Source organism: Leucoraja erinacea, chromosome 9 (genome assembly GCF_028641065.1).
Source record: "Leucoraja erinacea ecotype New England chromosome 9, Leri_hhj_1, whole genome shotgun sequence".
Lineage (NCBI taxonomy): Eukaryota > Metazoa > Chordata > Chondrichthyes > Rajiformes > Rajidae > Leucoraja > Leucoraja erinaceus.
Window position 1 is genome coordinate 22,986,763 of NC_073385.1, and position 16,898 is coordinate 23,003,660.

General features: G+C 42.2%; 1 protein-coding gene across 1 annotated transcript in view; it reads left to right on the forward strand.

Moving 5' to 3' along the window:
- Positions 1-1,482: 1,482 nt before the first annotated feature.
- LOC129700121 (protein SIX6OS1-like) overlaps positions 1,483-16,898 on the forward strand; it is a 53,183-nt gene continuing 37,767 nt past the window's right edge. The window contains exons 1-8 of the mRNA XM_055640323.1: positions 1,483-1,734; positions 4,184-4,240; positions 4,733-4,789; positions 5,573-5,699; positions 9,952-10,041; positions 11,028-11,105; positions 14,679-14,866; positions 14,977-15,019. Of these exons, the coding sequence (XP_055496298.1) occupies positions 4,189-4,240; positions 4,733-4,789; positions 5,573-5,699; positions 9,952-10,041; positions 11,028-11,105; positions 14,679-14,866; positions 14,977-15,019 (635 nt within the window). The 5' untranslated portion in view covers positions 1,483-1,734; positions 4,184-4,188. The remainder of the gene's footprint in view (positions 1,735-4,183; positions 4,241-4,732; positions 4,790-5,572; positions 5,700-9,951; positions 10,042-11,027; positions 11,106-14,678; positions 14,867-14,976; positions 15,020-16,898) is intronic.

The following is a 16,898-nucleotide window of genomic DNA, read 5'->3' on the forward strand; positions in this document are numbered from 1 at the left end:
TGGCTGATCACTAACACTGATCACTAATCTCTAATACTTCCTCATTTCTAATACAGAAGTATTCCAGAATATAAATCGATCCCTCTCTCAATTTTCCATCTGCCACATGCTACTGCTTGGTAAATACTGATGAGAAGGATTAATTTAGAATTGTGCTTATAACCCCTGGCTCCATTTATAAATTTCTGTTTTGGTCCCTATGGTGACCTACTCAAAACTAAATACCCACACCTGACATATGTTTCCTTCTGATTGCTGCTCACACCTTCAGCATCCTTTGTTAACCAAGGTACCCTGATTTTTTTGTATTTGCTCAATACCCTTACAGGGATGTGTTATTTCTGAACTCCTCCTATGTCCATTCTTTAGCCCCTACATCTGATGTTCTTATCGCCTCGTTATTAGCGGCTACCAATCTCCTTTCACCAGGTCGTGGCTTTTACAGTTAAAATCCACTGTTTTCTCCATTGACACTTCCACGACCTGCCCAGTCCCAGTCCCAAGACAAGGTCGAGCATGCGAAGATGAACTTAACCTTTTATCCTGTTCGTACCATCACAACTAAAGGCACTAGCATTAAGTCCTGGTTTCTTTCACCTCTTCCTCCATTTGCACCGACTCTTGCATCAGTAATCGTCTGATCTAATCTCCTCACTAACATGGCCCGGATAGGATAAGCCAGTGATGCCACTGTTCATCACCACTGCTCCTATTTTTGCAGTAATATTAGCCTGATAGATATTACCCGTAATATTGCTCAAATTGAAAATAAATATGACTTTTGTTCATGAATTTCACGACCCCAACTTCCATTGCATAAACCTATTGCAATCACCACCATGCCTGATCTCAGACCAGGAATGGAGGGAGAGAAAGAGAGGAATGGGGGGTGCTAACAGAGACAGCGTTATTCCAGCATTTTGGGCCATCTCTGCAGAAATGCTGCTTGTCCCGCTGAGTTACACTTGCATTATGTGTCTATCTTCAGTGTAAACCAGCATTTGCAGTTCCTTCCTACACATTTTATCTGCTTCACCGCTAAATCTCCTCAAGGTATGCCTACTCTGAAGAAGGGTCTCGACCCGAAGCGTCACCCATTCCTTCTCTCTTCCATGTCCCGCTGAGTTACTCTAGCATTTTGTGTCTACCTACTTTGAAGAAGTTCTTCTCTCTCGGAGGAGAGTTCTGCAACGCCCTCTCTCGCTGCTCCCCTTGGCTTCTGTGATTACCCCTGGTCTCCAGCTCATCGCCTGCCTTTGACCTAGGATAGACACAAAATGCTGGAGTAACTCAGCGGGACGGGCAGCATCGCTGGAGAGAATTTCGTCTGTTCGACCTGTCGTTTTCACACCGTACCCTTCCATATCTCTCGTCTCCCTCTCCCCTGACATCAGTCTGAAGAAGGATCTCGACCCCAAACGCCGCTGATTCATTCTCTCCAGAGCCCAAAGCTCCTCTATAATCTTTGATGATGCCACCTGTCCCGCTGAGTTACACCGTCGCCCGCCAGCCGATGGAGGCTCAAGCACGTGGTCGGCGCGCGGCGGGATCTTTGGTTTTGAATTCCTGCGCGCGGCGCCCCGCGGCTGCCGCCGACCAACGGTTGCGTTCAAAGATCTTTGGTTGCGAGATCGTGCTCGTGCTCGCGCACGCGCCCGCGCCGGTTCCAAACACGTCGGTCGGAGCAACGACGACGGTCCGAGCGCCATTTCTCACCCCTGCTGTATCCTCCAGGTTCTCAATGTATAGATTCTTACACCAGACGGGACCTTTCCCTGAACCAATGCACACCGCCTGTCCCTGAGTTATCTCCACCTTTCTGGATTAGGATTCATAGTTCTTGTCCAAAAATGCGGCGAACTATATTGGAGAGGAAATCACTTATCCGTGCTCTCTCTTGCGTCATAATGAATCGGAATCTCGATGAAATCTGTGCCATTTTCTTCGCTTTCTATTCTCACAAAAAAAATCACCCCCACCCAGAACAAAGGTGGGGATGTCCTTATCCCCATCTTCCACCAGATGTGTCCACATTTGTGGACGTCCCCAGTAATTCCAGTCCATTTAATGTAATCCCTCCCCACCCAATTTAATCAGAGGAGGTCTGTGCCTTCTGTGCTGTACCAATCTCTTCCATCTCCCACCAACACCTCTCCCTCTCTTCACACCTCCCCATGCAATCACAGCAGATGCACATCTTGTCCTTTACTTCCATTTTTTTCTATCATCCATAGATTTAAAAAATCCTTCTGGCAATTTACTTGATTTACTATACATTATTTGATGTTCATGATGTGATCTCTATATTGGAGAAATCATGAACAAGGGTGACACTGAGCTGGTTGCCTGCCAGTTAGGCGGATGCAAAGACGACAACCAAGTTTTCTGAACTGATTTATTAACACAATACGGGGGTTGCAAGTAAGGTCACTGGGTAATAGGGCTTGAATCCATCTGGAGGACATCCGTAACTTCCGGTATATGTTATTAATGCAAGAAACACGTACTTTCCTACCTGTTAAAAACCCGCCAAAATGTTGAATTTTTGCACTGAAAAAAATTGTGGAAGTCGGGGTAAACGAGAGACATGTACCCAACTTTAGTATTCCAAAAGTGAAGCAAAATGAAGGTGAAGAGAAGCGAGAGCTGAAGGGACAACAGCAGCTAAAGTGGTTGGTGAACAATGGCTGTGCAGATATCATAATTGAAAATATTGGGAATTATCGCGTTTGCTCACTGCATTTCATCAACAGTAAGGCATTATTTGTGTTTTTTATTGATTCCTTTGGTATCTAAAAAGTCTCAGAAGTTATAAATCTGGCTGTAAATTTTTCTTCAGATGCGTTTTCATTTTGTATGTAAAAACTCACTTGAGAACCATGGGCGATTTAAAAAATTTACAGCCAGATTTATCACTTCTGAATCTTTTTAGATGCCAAAGGAATCAAGAAAAAACACAAATAATGCCTTAGTTGATGAAATGCAGTGAGCAAACGGCCAATGTTAGCCAATCACTCTGGCTGTTGTTGTCTCTTCAGCTCTCGCTTCTATCTACCGTAATTTCTCCTCACTTTTGGAATTCTGAAGTAGGCTAAATCTCACACGTTTATCTCGATTTCCATAATTATTTACAGCGTAAAAATGGACAATTTCGGCGGGTTTTAACGGGCCTGCTAAGCTGGAAACAATGGTAAGTGCTTACCTGCAGTTCTCGCGTGTACTCCACTTGGTGTAACGTAGCAACAGTACGGGTCATGGGTCGTGACCCGACTGGCGTGAAACCTCCCAATAGCACATTGGCATACGTCTCTGCAAACACGTCTGACCACAACAGCGAAACCGCGCGAAAAACAGCAGCCCCTACAGAGTCACGTGAACACGGCTTCCGAACGCCAGGTTCGATATCTGCGTGTGCCATCAGGTGCCGCTACACCAGTTTAATTCTTCATCACTTGTACTCTAACCCCCATCTTTGCATCGTGGTCCATTAAAATCTAAAATAAGCTCAAGGAACACACCTTCTGATTTTGATAATTACAGCCTTTAGCTTAGCGCTGAATTCAACAGTAGCAGAAATTCAGCCTTTCCATTTATCTCATCTTTCCAATGTTTAGCCTTGAATCACATTTCAGATTTGGCTCCTCCAGGCACACTTTTATACTCTCTAGCACTATTATCACGCATTAAAATTGGATCCACCCTATTTTTTTCTCTTTGGCACCTTCACCTTTGTCTGCGAATTGAAACTTATTTCATTTCTACCTTTGTTTAAGAAGGAACTGCAGATACTGGAAAATCGAAGGTAGACAAAAATGCTGGAGAAACTCAGCGGGTGAGGCAGCATCCTTAGATGCTGCCTCGCCCGCTGAGTTTCTCCAGCATTTTTGTCTACCTGCCGAATACTTCTAGCATTTTTTATTTATATTTTTGCTTTCCAGAATCTGCAATATTTTGTTTTTAGATTGCTTGCAGCTCATGACATATTCAACAAAATATTTTATTTAATATGTTTCTGATGAATTTACAGTTCATTAGTTCTGCCCCAGGATTATCAATTTGAAATATTAATTCTGTTTTAACTTCTGAGCATTTCCAGTATTTTCTGTTTCTTTAAAGTAATATTATTTCTTTTGGAATATTTAATATTTTCAAGTTGTTAATTTGTTTTTTTCATGACTTTCAGGAGAGATGGATAATACAAATAAGCTAACGACTCTGGATAAGATTTTACTGAAACTAGGTAAGAATGTTCAATTTGTGCCTTACATGCACTTTTAAGGCACCCTCGGGGGAACTTTGAAATGTAATTACTGTTCTGATGTAGAAAAAAATGGCACCTAATTTGAACATCGCAAATTGCTCTAAGATGGCAAAATGATAATAAATAACATTATTTTAGTGATGTGGGTCGATGGATAAATATTTGTAAAGATGTCGGTGATTAATTTTCAGCTGTCTTCAAATTATGGTCACATGATCTTTTTATATTTATCCATGTAAGTAGATTTCTTTAAAGTCTTAACCAAAAGGCAGTCTCTGACACTGCAGTATACCATCACAGAAATGTTTAGGCGTGAGTTTTGTAGTGGAGTAGCACACAAACTCATTACATTCTAAGACTAATTGAATCACAACTAATAAAATAAAGAATACAATTTAAAGTATGTCATTAACATTTAATATTTTAGTTTTCAGTTTTCAAAGCTATTCATGCTTATGTAAATTTGGCTAGTATTTCAGGTGGATCAAGGTTCACAGCGGCAAAAAGGAGTTAAGGAACAGATTCAGAGTAAGTATTAATTATCAATGAAAATACACTAGAATGCAAGGATGGTTTATTATTTGGGGATCTAAGCAAAAATCTTTGCTCAACAAAAGCATGTCGATCAGCTTTCTAATCTTGTTGATGTGATGTAGAAGTACTTTAAATCAGCTGGAATGCAATCTCTTGCTGAACAAAGTGCCCTTGTTAGAATCATGTTTACAGTTCTCCATGTACTTGGTGTGGAATGACCTTGTGTGGGAAATACAGTTCTGAATGAAATCTGCAGTTATATTCTACTGTTTGGCATTAATTTATAAGCAAATGCTAAAGTTGGAAAATATAGATCCATGCTTTTTTCCATCGTCTGAGCATCTTCATCGAACAAGATATTGGACATAAATTATTTTCAATATTATAGAATTAACTTTGGTAATTTGGAAATAATGATTCATGTAATTAATCAAAAACAATAAATGCTGGATATTATGAAATGTTGATAACAATAAAAAAGGGAAAAGTAAGATTGTTCTGAAGTTGAAATTATTCAGCAATTACTCAACAACTACAATACTATCACTATCATGAAGTGACCAGTGCAACCGTTGTAGGCAAATTGCATCCGAAGATTGGCATCAAAATATAATTATGAATTTTGCAGTTGTTAACCGTAGAATTATTCTGTGCAAACTGAATTGTTTTGATGGTAGCATTATAAGATAAAACAGGCTTCGTTGAACTTCAGACCAAATTAATAAACATAAAAATTAATAGATTTTTCAATTCTATCTTGCCTTGTGTGTTTTCTAGTACATTCTGCAAACATAATAAAAAAGAGGGAACATATTGATAATCTGCTTGCGAAAAGTCGCCAGCTTGATGATGAAATTAATCGAATGCAGAAGATAAGTACACATGCCATAGAGAACTTTAAAGTGTAAGAATTTTTTTTTAAATCAAGCTTCAAATACAATGAAATACTTATAGAATAATAAACATTAATTGTGTGATGCACTACGAATAGATTGGAGGGTTAATAGGACAATTTTCAACTCAAATCCTCAAATCGAGGTTTCAGAGGTTTCCCTAACATCATAGGGCTAGAATGAATGAAGAATGATTCATGTACAATCTAAAATTAAAAAAATGTTCATCATTCTGAAAATCCAATTAAATGAAATCTGGAAATAGTAAGAATAAAGCTGCACTCTGCAACTGTAGCCATGAAATTGATTGATACTTACAAAATGCAATATTGATCACTAATTTCCATTGGGGAAGGAATAGTGATCAAGATTGCATTTTGTAAGTATTCAGACCTATGTGACTCCAGACCTATGATGGTGGCTGGCCCTTAATTATCTCTTTAGTTCAGAAACTATGATTGTATAAAGAAGTTTAGAACCATCCAATACCAGTCAGTAATCAACCTTCAAGTAGCTGATGATCTATTCAAATAATGTTAATTGTAGGAATATGTTGTGGCACGTTTATTGTATTTTGTGCTCTGCAAGTACCACATGGTATGCCACAATACCACAGCATTTTGTGCTGTGCAAGTACCACACACTTTTGTCTCAAGTCTCTGGACATCTACATCTTCCTGCTGTCTAAAGCTTTTCTTCTGCCAGTCAACCACCAAGCCAAATTTTATATTACCAGCAAATATTTTCCTTACGGTCTCAGTGTGTATGTATAAGATTATTAGTTATATGCCAAAAAGCAAGGAACAAAATACTAACCATACTGGTAACAGTATTCAAGGCGCAAAGCCTCTTTACTGCAAAGTGGCATGCAGGCAGTAAAAATGGCAGTCAGACAAATCCAGGGCAAAAATCAAAAAGGGACACTTTTCAACATTATTGTATAAGGGGTAAGAGTGTTGTAAAAATCCAGGGATGAGCTGAGCATCCAGGGATATTCAATATTCAAGAGGGATAGACAGAAAGGAAAAGGAGGTGGGGTAGTGTTGCTGGTTAGAGAGGAGATTAACGCAATAGAAAGGAAGGACATTAGCTTGGAGGATGTGGAATCGATATGGGTAGAGCTGCGAAACACTAAGGGGCAGAAAACGCTAGTGGGAGTTGTGTACAGGCCACCTAACAGTAGTAGTGGAGTTGGGGATGGCATCAAACAGGAAATGCGTGCAACAAAGGTAAAACAGTTATAATGGGTGACTTCAATCTACATATTGATTGGGTGAATCAAATTGGCAGGGGTGCTGAGGAAGAGGATTTCTTGGAATGTATGCGGGATAGTTTTCTAAACCAACATGTAGAGAAACCAACGAGAGAGCAGGCTATTCTAGACTGGGTATTGAGTAATGATGAAGGATTAGTTAGCAGTCTTGTTGTGCGTGGCCCCTTGGGCAAGAGTGACAATAATATGGTTGAGTTCTTCATTAGGATGGAGAGTGACATAGTTAATTCAGAAACAAGGGTTCTGAACTTAAAGAAAGGTAACTTTGAGGGTATGAGACGTAAATTGGCCAAGATAGACTGGCAATTGATTCTTAAAGGGTTGACGGTGGATATGCAATGGAAGGCATTTAAAGACTGCATGGATGAACTACAACAATTGTTCATCCCAGTTTGGCAAAAGAATAAATCAGGGAAGGTAGTGCATCTGTGGATAACAAGGGAAATCAGGGATAGTATCAAAACAACAGATGAAGCATACAAATTAGCCAGAAAAGCGATGAATCCCCAGGGCCAGATAGGCTGCATCCCAGAGTACTTAAGGAAGTAGCCCTAGAAATAGTGGATGCATTAGTGATAATTTTTCAAAACTCTTTAGATTCCGGAGTAGTTCCTGAGGATTGGAGGGTAGCTAATGTAACCCCACTTTTTAAAAAGGAGGGAGAGAGAAAACGGGGAATTACAGGCCAGTTAGTCTAACATCGGTAGTGGGGAAAATGCTAGTCAGTTATTGAAGATGGGATAGCAGCACATTTGGAAAGTGGTGAAATCATTGGACAAAGTTAGCATGGATTTATGAAAGCTAAATCATGTCTGATGAATCTTATAGAATTATTTGAGTATGTAACTAGTAGAGTGGATAAGGGAGAACCAGTGGGTGTGTTATATCTGGACTTTCAGAAGACTTTCGACAAGGTCCCACATAAGAGATTAGTATGCAAATGTAAAGCACACGGTATTGGGGGTTCAGTATTGATGTGGATAGAGAACTGGCTGGCAGACAGGAAGCAAAGAGTAGGAGTAAACGGGTCCTTTTCAGAATGGCAGGCAGTGACTAGTGGGGTACCGCAAGGCTCAGTGCTGGGACCCCAGCTATTTACAATATATATTAATGATTTGGACGAGGGAATTGAATCTCCAAGTTTGCGGATGACAAAAAGCTGGGGGGCAGTGTTAGCTGTGAGGAGGATGCTAGGAGGCTGCAAGGTGACTTGGATAGGTTGGGTGAGTGGGAAAATGCATGGCAGATGCAGTATAATGTGGATAAATGTGAGGTTATCCACTTTGGTGGCAAGAACAGGAAAGTAGACTATTATTTGAATGCTGGCCTATTAGGAAAAGGGGAGATGCAACGAGACCTGGGTGTCATGGTACACCAGTCATTGAAAGTAGGCATGCAGGTGCAGCAGGCAGTGAAAAAAGCGAATGATATGTTAGCATTCATAGCAAAAGGATTTGAGTATAGGAGCAGGGAGGTTCTACTGCAGTTGTACAGGGCCTTGGTGAGACCACACCTGGAGTATTGTGTACAGTTTTGTCTCCTAATCTGAGGAAAGACATTCTTGCCATAGAGGGAGTACAGAGAAGGTTCACCTGACTGAATCCTGGGATGACAGGACTTTCATATGAAGAAAGATTGGATAGACTCGGCTTGTACTCGCTAGAATTTAGATGATAGAGGGGGGATCTTATAGAAACTTACAAAATTATTAAGGGGTTGGGCAGGCTAGATGCAGGAAGATTGTTCCTGATGTTGGGGAAGTCCAGAACAAGGGGTCACAGTTTAAGGATGAGGGGGACATCTTTTAGGACCGAGATGAGAATTATTTTTTTCACACAGACAGTGGTGAATCTGGAATTCTCTGCCACAGAAGGTAGTTGAGGCCAGTTCATTGGCTATATTTAAGAGGGTTAGATGTGGCCCTTGTGGCTAAAGAGATCAGGGGGTATGGAGAGAAGGCAGGTACAGGATACTGAGTTGGATGATCAGCCATGATCATATTGAATGGCGGTGCATGCTCGAAGGTCTACTCCACCTATTTTCTATGTTCGCTACCATTTGCAATATTTACCATTTGCATTCTGCCATCTAGCCATTTTTAAACCATATTTAACATTCATCCTTGAATCCCTAAGGCTTTTACTTTTTGATTAGGCTCATTATATGGAATTTATCAAAAGCCTCACTAAACTCCCAGTTGACTCCACAAACATATTGGTCTTAACGGCAAGCAAAACCCCTGATTACTTCTTCTCTTTCTATGTTTATCCCATGAATATTTCACACTCTTCATCTTTAACATTGTTAATTATTTACATTTTTTAATAAAACTCCTTTTTACTCCTGGCCATTCAACTGCATCACCCCCGACAGTAATAATGAAGGAATATTGCGCTCAGCCATTTTATTGAGAGTTATTGATGTTTCTGTTACAGAAGGTTGAGGCAGCAGCAGGAGAATGTGGCTACTAATGGCATACATCTTCTGAAAGTTCTACATTATGCTTGTTTGACCAAGACTATAATTAAGGAATGCTGCTCAACTTTAACCCACAAGTTTTGGCATAATCTCCATTTTCAGTCATTTTCAAACTCATGGTGGCAATGGTATATGAAAATCAATGTTAAATTTCTCAAGGATTCGGAAAAGATTACTCTTCTCAGACAATGGGTCATAGAAATTCTGCTGATTCCCAAACCACCAGGAAGCAGAATGGTTTCATATAATTAGCAACAGTGCAGAGACTCCTGACACCCGGGAGCTAAATTAATCCTTGATCCTTAGTGACTACATAAGAAGACCTGTTATCCATTTGAACTTCAATGTGACCCCAATCTGAATGTACTCTGATCTGCCTCCATTATAAGTATATCTTCCTTGACAAAGGGTCTCCTGGTGTGGACTAGTCAATGTCTTGGGCAGTTGGAACTAAAGATTAATATATTGTAATATGTTGAAATGTTTTCCTAATATCTCTTCTTGTGGATTAGGTGGAAGCCAACATGTTTACTTCTAACACAGCATGAAGAGAATTTTGAAAAGCAGCTTGTAGAACAGCATGCCTGTACTGTGAGAGATAAGTAAGCAATATAAATTCATAGAATTAAACAGCACGGAAACAAGTCCCTTGGCCCAACTTATCCATGCGAACCAAGAGGTCCATTTACACTAATCCTGCATTTGTTCCGCATCCGTCCAGATCATTTCTATCCGTGTACCTGTACAAATAACGTATAAATCATATAATTGTACCTGCCTCCTACCACCTCCTCTGGCAGCTTATTCCATATACCCCACCACCTTCTGTCTGAAAATTTGTCCTACAAATCCCCTTTAAATATTTCCTCCCTCACCTTAAATCTCTGTCTTCTAGTGTTAGGGTCTCCTACACTTGGAAAAAGTGTCTGTCAATATCTATCCTATCTATGCCCCTCCATTAGGTTACCCCCTCAGCTTCCTTTGCCAGAGGGAAAACAGTCACATCCTAATCCTATCCAACTTCTTCTTACAATTCAAGTTCTCCAGTCCAGGCAACCTTCATGTGAATTATTTCTGCACCCTCCCTACTTCAATGTTATACATTAATATCTAATTTACCCTGGTACTCTTTTGTGTTAGGTTTGGTAAGAATATCATGATCCAGACACAGATCCAGAATACTATAGTTTTTTTCCAGATATTTTTCCCACAATGATCCTATACATATGTGAACATTTTTATACATCTCTGTAGCTAACAACCCTTGGTTCACTTTGAGTAAATAAATATATTTGGGAGATTACCAGTGACAATAGATAATAGAACAGTTCATTCAGCCATGGAGGGCAATATTTGGAAAGCTTTATTTGCAGAGTTTTTAAGGACATAAAGAAGTAGAAAAGTGTAAATAGCATCAAGAGAGCTGAATGCTCTGTCACAAGGGATATCGGTATTGATTTATCTTTGTCACATGTACCAAGATAGAGTGAAAAACCTTGCTTTGCATGCTATCCAGTCAAATCATAACCATGCATGAGTACGTCGTGCAAAAGAAAGAATAAACTGAGTGCAGAATATCGTGTTATAGCCACAAAGCAAGTTCAGATAGAAGACTGCAAGGGTTGCAACGAGGTATAATGGAAGACCGGGAATACATACTTAAGAGGTTTGTTCAAGTGTCTGATATCAGTGGGGAAGAAGCTGTTCATGAATCTGGTGGTATATGCTTTCAATCTTTCATATCTTCTGCCTGACGGGAGGGGAAAAGAGAGAATGACCAAGATATGAGCTGTCCTTGATTATGTTGGCTGCTCTCCTGAGGTAGTGTGAAGTATAAATGGTGTCCACAACTCTCTGCAGTTTCTTACAGTCTTGGGCAGAGCAATCGCCATACCAAACTGTGATGCATTCCTTTAGGATACATTCTATGGTGAAAATGTAGAAATTGATATGTGTCTTAAGGGACCTGCTAAATTTCCATATTCTTCTGAGGAAGTAGAGGCATTGGTGTGTTTTCTTCTTTGTATTGTTGATGAGATTCGACCAGGTCAAATTGTTGGTAATATTTACACCTAAGAACTTGGAATTGTTCACCATCTCCACTTCAGCGCTGTTAATACAGATTGGGCCCTGTACTCCATTCCACTTCCTACAGTTAAGGGCCAGCGGTTTTGTTTTGGAGAAATTGTAGGAGAGCTTGGTGCTTCGACACCATGCTATGCAGCTCTCTATCTCCTTCCTGTACCCAGTGTCGACATTGTTCAAGATCCCCACTTATGGCAGTGTCATCTGCAAACCTGTAAATTAATTTAGAAAATAATTTTGGGAGAGCAAAGCATCAAGAAAGACTAAAGAGCAATCAGTATACAGGAGAAGTAAGATTTTGGAAAATTGATGATAAAGTTGAGGATATTGAGAAATCTTAAGGACATGGACAAGGATTGTAAATGTAACATGATGAGTGATTAGGGAGAACCCATAGGTAATGAGTAATGATAATTTGTGACAGGAAATTGGTAAAGGCTAATATATCAACTCTTTGTTTTGGAGTTCCTGGAGAACGATGTGATTAATGAGAAAAATATATTCTTGTCCAGAGGCAGATAAGATGGATGGAGTAAGAGATAAAGGTAGAAGATCAATGACATTGCAAAATGAAAGTATGGTTTAATAGGATATTGCTCTTTATGTTCAACAGAATTTCAGGTTGAACAGAATTTCAGCTATCATATATTCGAGATCAGTCTATGAAATTGGCCAAGAAAGAGAATGGAGCTAATGGGAGTGGGATAATTAATCATAACCGGTCTTTCTGGAAGCTCATTCATCAAAAGTGACCATGTCTGTATGTGTTTCTATAAAAAAGTGTAGGAATGTTCTAATATGATTGGGAATGTTTATGTGTATATGTTTTTCTGAAACAGTGCCATCTGAGTCACCAACTGCTCTCGGATACTCATCATCATTCTTTCACGGTACCCGGACGTGGCACCGACAGACAAGAAGCTGAAGCAAAGAAGTCAAAACCCAAGAACCGAGTGGAAACGAGGCCGAAACGCCAACAAGCTGAAAGAGTCCGAAGACGAAACGCCTACTAACCGAAAGAATCGGACGCCTAAATGCAAACCAACCGAAAGGGCGGGACGCCTAAAAGCCAACGAACCGAAAAGCTGTGTCGCCTAAAAGCAAACTTACCGAATGGCCGCTGTCGAAACGCCACCTACCCGAAATGTGGCATCACCTACAGGCCAAAGGACCGACTGCCGCTCAACAGAAAGGTTCAATAACGGACATGACGTTGCCAGGGGGCGGGACATGGCCGCGATTGGTCCAGACCCCCGCGTCCATCACATCACAGTGAAGGCATGAACATTGTCCCACAGGCTGGGTCACTGTGTGACAGCAGCCTCAATGGCCGGGCCACTGTGTGACAGCAGCCTCACCGGCTTGGTCACTGTGTGTCAGCGGTCTCACCGGCTCTGCCACTGTGCGGAGGCAGTCTCACCGGCTGGGTCACTGTGTGACAGCAGTCTCACGGGCTGGCTCACTGAGTGACAGCAGCCTCTCCGGCTGGGTCACTGTGTGACAGCAGCCTCACCAGCTGGGTCACTGTGTGGGGGCAGCAGTCTCACTGACTGGAACACTGTGTGACAGCAGTCTCATCGGCTGGGTCACTCTGTGATAGTAGTCTCGCCAGCTGGGTCGCTGAGTGACAGCAACCTCACTGGGCAGCATCTCTGGAGAGAAGGAATGGGTGGCGTTTCGGGTCGAGACCTTTCAGACGCACTCTGAAGAATGGTCTCGGCACAAAACGTCACCCATTCCACCCGTTCCACAAGCACCGAGACGGAAATAAATAAAACGTCTGTCCCCGCGGCCAGGGTGAATCAAATTCACCTGGGTGTAAAATTCCGGGGTCGGGGGGGGGGGGGGGGGGGGGGGGGGGGGGGGGGGGGGGGGGGGGGGGGGGGGGGGGGGGAGGTTGGGGTCCGATGGCGGAGCATCACGGTCAGTGACTGAAGGAAGCTCCCGCGGTTAAAGACGGGGGAGAGAGAGGGGGGGGGGGGGGGGGGGGGGGGGGGGGGGGGGGGGGGAGGGAGAGAGGTGTGGAGGTGGGGGTGGGGAGAGATGGCGGAGCATCACGGTCAGTGACTGAAGGAAGCTCCCGCGGGGAGAAAGAGAGGAGGAGAGAGAGAGAAGGAGAGGGAGGGAAGGGGGAGAGAGAAGGGGGGAGAGAGGGAGAGAGGGAGGGGAGAGAGGGGAGAGAGAGAGAGAGAGATGGGGAGAGAGAGAAGAGGGGAGAGAGAAGGGGGAGACGGGAGCGTGGGGTTCATTTTCCCACACAAGCCGTAGGTAACTGGGCAATCTAAACCCAAGCACCAAGTTGAAAGCGGCCGAAGGTGTACAGCCCCCACTCTCCCCACGGCCACCCTCCGCGGGCTGCGGGTCGGGTGGAGCGGAGGTGTGGGACAATGTTCATGCCTTCACAGTGATATGATGGACGCGGGGGTCTGGACCAATCATTGACAAGTCTCGCCCCCCGGCAACGTTATGTCCGTTATTGGATGCTTCTGTTGAGCGGCAGTCGGTTCGTTGGCCTGTAGGCGACGCCGCCTTTCGGTTAGGTTGTGTTTCGACAGAGTTGCCATTCGGTAAGTTTGCTTTTATGCTACGCAGTTTTTGGATTCGTTCGCTTTTAGGCGTCCCGCCCTTTCGGTTAGTTTGCATTTAGGCATCCCGTCCTTTCGGTTAGTAGGCGCTTCGTCTTCCTAATCTGTCGGTTTATTGGCCTTTCGGCCTTGTTTCCATTCGGTTCTTTGGCTTCGACTTCTTTGCTTCGGCCTCTCGTCCGTCGGCGCCATGTCCGCACACGTTCCTTTGCATCACTGAATTTTAATTCAGGAACTCACCACTTGAAACATTGTATTTGTATTTTCACCAGACGGACTACATTGATCCATGAAACACCACTTTCTCGAATACCTTTGGGGATGGGGAATAAATGATAGTCTTTCTACTGATGTCTATACCCTGTAACAATTTAAAAGAAGACAAATATTGATTTATCTATTGTTTGAGAATGGGCTAGTGGAAAGTTTGTTTTTGAGACATACAGTAAGAAATTGATTTTATGTCTATTTTCAGAATATTTTATTGAATTATTATAACTATTGTTTGGCACATGCTTTGAGGTTTCATTGCTTAAGAGATATCTAACCCTCAAATAATATTTTTACAGGCAATTGTACCAGGATTATATAAAGCAATATAGAGATATTTTACAGCAACATCAATCTCAGTATTCTGAATTTCCACAAGCTAAGGAATTTTTAAAGAAAAAAGTAGAGTTGGAAGAAATTCGATGTAGAGTATTGGACTGCACTGAACAAATGAAACAAAAGACAGAGTTACTTGCAGAACTGCTAGGTAAATTTAAAAAAAAACTGACTAGTGTAGTGGAATTAGACTGAAAATCCTTCATTAGAAAATATATCTAATTTTAAGAAAAATAATTATATTTTTTGTCTATTTAACAGAGCCACCGTCTTTTGGATCGCTCCACGAATGGGCTTTAGAAATGTATCCACTACAATACTTTTTTAGTGCCATCTTTAATTGGTTTAGGTGCTGTAGTGCATATAATGCCGTCAGTAGTCCATGTGGGGTATATTTGGGATCAGAACAATAATTATAGAGCAATAATTTCTTCACATAATAATTTGTTTGTACACTGCTATCTTTACTATTTATTTCATTCTTAACACAAGATTTTTTTTAATAAGATTGCATCATGATTTTATTGAAGTACTATTAATCATGGAATAATCAAATCTAGAAGTTAAGCATTGTTCCCAAACTTCAAATTAATTCTCCAAGCTATTAGCTGCACTGTCCCTAATCAAATTTGATCTGGTAGATATTTCAATATATTTGGGCTGCTTTTTTCAGTCAAGAATATGATTTCAAAATTTAGTATTATTGTGATTACGAAAATCCAAATGGTTGTGAGCTACCAAAGGTACATTGACATGGATTTTCCTGCAAAATCCTCATGAAACTGATATATCTTTCCAACAATGGTTCACCACAGTTCATAAAGAATTCTGCATTGGAACACAAATCTCCAGCAATTCCCCCATCAAACTCTAACATCTGCCTATTGAATTTAGACACTATTAAATCTGTCACAAAAGTGGAAACCTGACATTATAGTAGAGAATTGCTGTGAGGGGTAATGCAAGTATCGGATAATGTGTTTTCTTGATTTAATTGAATTACTTATATGTTTTAATTGCTTGTTGCAGATTATAAGTATATTAACCTTTCAAAGTTAAATAGTTTTTCAAATGATTGTTAATGTTTCAAATTATCAAGGACAATTATTGGCCTTCATAACAGAGGAGTTGAATATCAGAGCAAAGAGGTCCTTCTGCAGTGTACAGGGCCCTGGTGAGACCACACCTGGAGTATTGTGTGCAGTCTTGGTCTCCAAATTTGAGGAAGGACATTCTTACTATTGAATGCAGTGTAGGTTCACGAGGTTAATTCCCGGGATGGCAGGACTGTCATATGTTTAAAGAATGGAGCGACTGGGTTTGTAAACACTGGAATTTAGAAGGATGAGAGAATATTTTATTGAAACACTAGACCAAGTGCAGACCCGTTGGGTCTGTTCCCCCAACGTGCGGTTGTGGGGGGGGGGGGGGGGGGGAGGAGGCGGCATGCAGCGTCACCCACACTAACTACCCCCCCCCCCCCCGCCCGCAAGAGGAGAGGAGGGTAGAGGGGAGGGGGGGAGGAGAGGGGGGAGAGGAGAGGAGGAGAGGAGAGGAGAGGAGAGGAGAGGAGAGGAGAGGGGGAGAGAGAGGAGAGGGGAGGAGAGGAGAGGGAGGGAGGGGGGGGGGGAGGAGAGGGGGGGGAGGGGGGGGAGGGGGGGGGGGGAGAGGGGGGGGGGGGGGGAGGAGCGGAGGAGAGGTGAGGGAGGGAGGAGAGGGGGGGGGGGGGGAGAGAGTGAGTGCCTTTTTACTTCAACCCAAACCCAAACAACCATTTGCAGGCAGTGCTTTTTTTTACCTCTAACCATATTTTCATTTTCAAACCAAATTAAGGGTACTCATAGTGCTGTAGACATTTGTCAGTGTCATTCAGAGCTCTGATTGAGGCACGCCACTTGCAGAGACTGATTGAGGCACACCGCTTGCAGAGACTGATTGAGGCACACCACTTGCAGAGACTGATTGAGGCACACCACTTCCTGGTTTTATAGTCCCTCCCCCTCTCTCCAGCAGGGGCAGCAGAGTGAATGGGGAATTTTGTAAAAACATTAATATCTCTGTCAATTTTCATCGACGGGAAAAATCCTCAGCACACATGCGGCGGAGGGGGGCTCTGAGCGAGGTGGGCAAAAATGCCGGCCGTAGGTGGCGGCGTACTCTCGGATATCGCAGCACAGAAAGCC